The sequence below is a fragment of the Sander vitreus genome, chromosome 4 (genome assembly GCF_031162955.1).
Source record: "Sander vitreus isolate 19-12246 chromosome 4, sanVit1, whole genome shotgun sequence".
NCBI lineage: Eukaryota > Metazoa > Chordata > Actinopteri > Perciformes > Percidae > Sander > Sander vitreus.
Genome location: NC_135858.1, coordinates 37406169 through 37412602, shown reverse-complemented (window position 1 = coordinate 37412602; position 6434 = coordinate 37406169). Strand labels below are relative to the sequence as shown.

Here is a 6434-nt window from a genome sequence, read left to right as displayed (position 1 = left end):
GGAGTTTGGTGTCGGCAGAGTAAACATGTTGTGAGAGAGTGAAAGGTCCAGCTGCTGCTGGAGGACAAAGACACACTCCCACATAAGTGTGTCCCCGTTTCCCCTCCGCTCCCCCAGCAGCTCTAACTGCTTGTAAGTGCGGCCATATGGTAATAAGCAGCTTAACATTTCCATGTGAATATGGCAGCCACTTCATTATGACACTAAACTGTTGGACATCCCAGCGTTGAGTCAGTGCTGATGTGTTTACGGAATTCAACAGTGATTATCAGCGAAGAGAACGCTGTTTTAAAGCATGCAAGCACACTTATTGTTTTTCTTCCTTTCACGTGCAACAACAATGCATTCCTTGTGATTTATGTGCAGCCTCGGATCGCACATCAAACACTCTCCCAAACTTTGTTCTCATGCAGATGAGCATCGCATGCTTCTATAATAACTCATCTGTCATTCGCCGATGGCAGAGGCCGATGTTTGAGTGGTGTTTTTTGGCAGTCGGACTCGGACAAAAGTCCACTTGCACATGCAGGTTGTTTCATGAATATGTATGACTGAATTTGTGCTCATTCAAAGATAGTGTAGTGAAGTGATGAATGACTTTATCAGTTCAGTTACTTTTTATAATGAAGATTGAAAAGCACATATTGTAAGTAATTTTGGATAACAGCATCAGCTAATGTAATGTAAAGTAACTCTGGACAGCTGACTCCCAAATGGAGACTCTAAACAAGGCCTTTATGTCTGAACATGGGAGAAGTTAGCATTCAGGGCTTTTTGCCAGAAATTCTTATGTTTAGGCAACCAAACTTCTTAGTTAGTTTTAGGAAAAGATCATAGTTTTGGTTTAAATAGGCTCTTCTCCCATGTGCATCCCCAGCCAACATCAGATTTAGGAAGTCTTAAGCCTAATTCAGACCAAAGAGTTGCGACGAGACAAAACCTTTTTAAAACGTTGCAGGAAAAGTTACAGTGGTCTGAAGCGGTTTTAGAACGTAAGAGACGTCTCCTGTTTCAACAGCCAATAGAGAAGTCAGCTGGTCCAGTCTCCAGAGGCTGGTTATAGAACGTAAGAGACGTCTCCTGTTTCAACAGCCAATAGAGAAGTCAGCTGGTCCAGTCTCCAGAGGCTGGTTATAGAACGTAAGAGACGTCTCCTTTTTTCAACAGCCAATAGAGAAGTCAGCTGGTCCAGTCTCCAGAGGCTGGTTTTACAACGTAAGAGACGTCTCCTTTATTCAACAGCCAATAGAGATGTCAGCTGGTCAAGTCAGCTACAAACTATAGAAACAAAATGATCCGTAATCTATTTTATTTCTGTGTTACAAGGCTCAACGAGCGCCCGCGAGCACGGTATGTGGTGGAGCGAGATAGAAAGTGACTGAAGAGAGGGAGCGGCGTTTGAACCAAGCAAAGAATCAGAGAAATAAAATGTTTTCTCTGTTTCATCTCTACTAGAAATGCAGCTGTAGGAAGTATCTCACTATCACTACACTCATTCAGATTTTAAGACACTACAAATTGTATCCCGTTACAAAAAAGCCTGAATAGTCAAGTTAGAACGAAAGTACAGAGAGTCATTTCTATGCAGATGATACACCGTCTCATCTCATTGGTGGAAACTGACAGGTTTCAGAACATTGTAAACTGGAGCATTGCAAGTAGCTGCAAGTTTCAACTCATCTTGTTGCAAATCCTGGCTTTAAAGTGGAAATTGAAAGCCTGAAGGACAGGTTCCTCAAGCAGAAGTTCCCAGTTCACCTACACTCTTTGTTTAGGTTTGTTCGGCCGCTGCCACCTGATCCAACTCATCACCAGGTGCCAATCAGCCAACAGCTCTGCTCCTCTTTGTGTCCAACACATAATGCTGCATATTTGATGAAACACCCACAATCATCGACCTTTGGCACAAGGTGTTCTGGTAGCAGGTACATCAATATAATCCAACATGGCCTTGTGGGATCACCGTGTACAAGGCTGGACATGAGGGTTGGGTAATTTGCCAAACGAGCATCGTTGCAATATATTCATAGTTCTGTATATTGTGTAATTTTACTTAATATATGTTCCTTTATATGTAACCACATGATCTTTCAACAGGCAGCTCAAAATATACATTTAGAGCACATTGCATCTTTCTGCTTCTGTAACAAAACAGACACTTTAATCTGATCTGGTTTTGAGTGATTTATGCTCTACATTATTACATTGCACTTCTTTTTAATTGAAGGCAAATGTGCCAAATAACCAGAACACAGTTCATTCCTTTGTCGAACTCAAACTCCTGAAACTCTTTCACAGCTGAACAAATGAATGGTATTTTATTAGCTCCATGTAGGTTAACATGTTCTGTACTGTACAGATAAAATGAGATAACACCTGTTAATCAGTAACTTGTATAGGCATTGGTAGGTGTGTTTTTTAAACTTTGGAATGAAACACTGTTTACAGGTGAAGCAACACCTCACCTGAGACAAACCAGGAAACAGTTTGTTCTTCCTCCTCACTAAAGAGACAGACTGAAAAACAGAGGATCAGATTCAGACCAAACTAACAACTTCCTCGGAGTTGTTAGTCTGAGTTCAGCTACAGGAGAGAAACGTGGAAAACTACAACACTGCTGCTTCAACCTGCTGACTCTCCACACACTGAAGGTGAGTTGGACTAAAAACTGTGAAGTTAGTAGAGGAGGGAGGGGAGCCATGACTGTCCTAGTCTAGAATTGCCAGCCCTATCTCCACCGTGCTGTGGAGTAAGGTCTGGTTACACCATAGATGCATTCTGGGATAGGAGAAAAAAAATGCTTTGGGTTGTTTGCATTTCTTTAAGCCAATCACAATGGTCTTGGGTGATGCTAAGCTCCGGACGCAGCGACGGTGTCTCTGCTAAATAGTCTCAGGAAGGAACTTGTTTTGGTGAAACATTTGCACCCTGCAAAAGAAAACTCCACATCCAATATTAAATGAAGTTAACTGTTGACATAATACAGTAACGTGAGATATTTAAATTAGCTGATAAATGGTTAAACCTCATTGGCTCTTACCAGTGTATCTCTGTGTGCACTTCGTCCACAGCAATCCCACCAATCAGTCCCAGTTAGAGAGGAAATTACCTAAACATATTCTTTGTAAATCTTTACAATCATTCCCTGAAAGAACCAAGCAGACCTGCCTTGTTGCACCGTCCACATTTTCTTCTGAACTTTTCAGTGCGTAGTTCGAAGTTTCTTGTTGTTTCCCCGAAGAGAACAGAGTTTGAGAACGAAAACACACAGAGAGGAAGGTGAGGGACAAAGCCTGACATAACTGACTGTACTTTCTGTCTGCTGTGCTTTCAGCTTCACTCAGAGACAAATGGCTTCCAGATCAGAGGAGGATCTCTGCTGTCCGATCTGTCATGAAGTCTTTAGAGATCCTGTTGTTCTGTCATGTAGCCACAGCTTCTGTAAAGACTGTCTGCAGAGCTGGTGGACAGAGAAACCAACACAGGAGTGTCCGGTGTGTAAGAAAAGATCTTTGTATGAACCACCTTGTAACCTAGTGTTAAAAAACCTGTGTGAGAGTTTCTTACTGGAGAGAGATCAGAGAGCTTCAGAGACTCTCTGCAGTCTGCACGCTGAGAAACTCAAACTCTTCTGTCTAGACCATCAGCAGCCAGTTTGTGTCGTCTGCAGAGATTCAAAAAATTACTCCAGCCACAGATTCAGACCCATCGGTAAAGCTGCAAAACGCAAAAAGAAACTTCAGGAAACTCTGGAGTCCTTAAAGGAGAAGTTAAAGGTTTTTGAACAAATTAAAGTGAAGTTTGATCAAACAGCTGAACTCATGAAGGTCCAGGCCCGACGCACAGAGACACAGATTAAGGATCAGTTTAAGAAGCTCCACCAGTTTCTAGAAGAGGAAGAGGTGGCCAGGTTGGCTGCACTGAGGGAGGAAGAGGAGCAGAAGAGTCAGAGGATGAAGGAGAAGATGGAGGCTCTGAGCAGAGAGATAGCAGCTCTTTCAGACACAGTCAGAGCCACAGAGGAGGATCTGAGAGCTGAAGACGTCTCATTCCTGATCAACTACAAGGCTGCAGTGGAAAGAGTCCAGCAGCGCCCCCTGCTGGATGATCCACAGCTGCTCTCAGGAGCTCTGATAGATGAGGCCAAACACCTGGGCAACCTGAGCTTCAACATCTGGAACAAGATGAAGGACATGGTCTCCTACACTCCTGTTGTTCTGGACCCAAACACTGCACATCCAAGACTCATCCTGTCAGAAGATCTGACCAGTGTGAGACGAGGAGATAAACAGCAGCTTCCTGATAATCCAGAGAGATTTAATAAATACTGCACTGCCCTAGGCTCTGAGGGCTTTAACTCAGGGACTCACAGCTGGGATGTCGAGGTTGGAGACAGTACAGCCTGGTTTCTGGGTGTGTTAGCAGCTTCTGTCCAGAGGAAGGGACACATACGGTCTGGATTATGGACAATAGGGTTCTACAAAGGTAAATACTCAGCATGGTCACCGCCAGATCCATCCACTGTTCTCAGAGTAAAGAAGAAGCTCCAGAGGATCAGAGTGACTCTGGACTGGAACAGAGGAAAGCTGTTGTTCGCTGATCTTGATACGAACACACACATACACAGCTTCACACACACTTTCACTGAGAGGATGTTTCCATACATTCTCACCTCTGATAAACTGAAGATATTACCAGTGAAAGTCTGTGTGACAGTGGTCTGAAAATGGTGATTAGTAAACAACTCTTCACTTCTTAAAAGTGAATGTGTCCATCTATTTATGTTATGTGAGCAAATAAAATCATAAAATAAGTCTAAACTTAACTGATCTGTGTGCTGCAGCAAACAGTAACAGCTACCTGGAAATAAAGAAAAGACAATCAGAATAATCAGCTGATATGAATGATATAAAACGTTTTTGTTCCGAACATGGCATTTCCTTTTGTCAATGATCCCGTTGATGAAGAAGTTGTATGACTTCTCAGGGTGTTAAACATACGTCAGGAGATGCATTTTCATTTCCAGATACTAGCCTACCTATTTGAGCGGTATCGTTTTTCTTCCCAGTCTATTAGTTCTGTAGTCTACATAACCTTATCCTTCCCCATATCACTAACGTCACCCATCTTGGACATGCTCTTACATCCCAATATATTCTTTGTGTCAAATCAGCTGTTCTGGAACCGAAAACTCAGAGTTTCCCATCTCAGGGTAAATCAACTCAGAGTTCAGGGTTAGACTCAGAATTTGTAAAATCTCCTTTCTGAAACGGGCCCCTGATCCAGCCACATATCTCATTGTGCAGAAGAAGCTCCAGAGGATCAGCGTGACTCTGGACTGGAACAGAGGAAAGCTGTCGTTCTCTGATCTTGATACTAACACACACATATATATACCTTCACACACACTTTCACTGAGAGGATGTTTCCATTGAAAGCATGGAGTCCTGTTGGAGCCCACATGCTTTACTTTGATTATTCGTAAAGTGAAAAAAGGGTACAGAGCCAAGATCGCGACACTTCCTTGTGTTTCTTTATCTGATCACATCACAAGACTGAGATTGTGAGCTGTTCCTTAACACAAAAAGGACTTCAAGGATAATAATCAGAGGATTTGAGCACAACAAGGATTATCCACCTACCCAAGTGATAGACAATTACAATTTGGATTTTTAAGTCTTTTGCTCACACTGCTAATAATGGACTAGAGACTTTGAGATCATTTCGGGGACTTTGGACAGAGTCGAGAGCTCTCTCTCTTCCAAATCAGATAGTTATTGATTAAAGTCTCAGCTCTTTAGAAATTAATTTTGGAAAAGATTTCATCTGTGAAGATTTTATGAAATGATTTTATTGAATAATTTATATTTGAGTTAAGTTGTATGCTCTTGCTGAAGCATCTTGCAATAAATATTCAAACTATAGTTAAAGTATATGTGGTGGACATTCAATTAATGAATTCATTCATCATGGTAGGCAATTGTGTGTTTGATAACGGTTCTTAAAGGTTATATACAGGGTAGGGTAAGATCAGATATTTGGACACATTTTTAATGGGAAGGTCTTGCCATTATACACAAAGTCATCTCAATGACAATGAGATGGTCTCAGAAGGCCAGTGGTAATGCAAAGTTATTGCCTGAAATCCCCTAAGTGGCAATATTGTTACATGGAGCTGTCCAATTGGATACTGCTTTCCCTTATCTCGGTTGCATTGTCCAAAAGGAGGATTGTGTGCCCACTTTGCTCACTTTGTTTTGTTTTTTTTGTTGCTCAAAATGCATCAGAAATCTGCTAAATTCGATGCAGGAGCTAAAAAAATGTCCCTTAAAACAATTGTCCCAGAGACATAAGATTTTGCACACACATTCTTTTTGGACACATATTTTCAAACCATGTCATCTAGAAAAAAAGTGTGTCTAAAGATGATAAGG

At 41.8% G+C, this 6434-nt stretch overlaps 1 protein-coding gene across 1 annotated transcript; it reads left to right on the top strand.

The window, feature by feature from the left end:
• The first annotated feature begins 2555 nt into the window (after window positions 1-2555).
• Window positions 2556-6058, top strand: LOC144517404 (nuclear factor 7, brain-like). The gene is made up of 2 exons (XM_078249499.1): window positions 2556-2651; window positions 3335-6058. The coding sequence occupies exon 2, from the start codon at window positions 3351-3353 to the stop codon at window positions 4722-4724; it is 1374 nt and encodes a 457-aa protein (XP_078105625.1). The 5' UTR covers window positions 2556-2651; window positions 3335-3350; the 3' UTR covers window positions 4725-6058.
• The last annotated feature ends 376 nt before the right edge of the window (window positions 6059-6434 follow it).

What these genes read in the sequence shown, in the direction of transcription:
- LOC144517404 (XM_078249499.1), top strand. Translation starts at nt 3,351, where the DNA reads ATGGCTTCCAGATCAGAGGAGGATCTCTGCTGTCCGATCTGTCATGAA.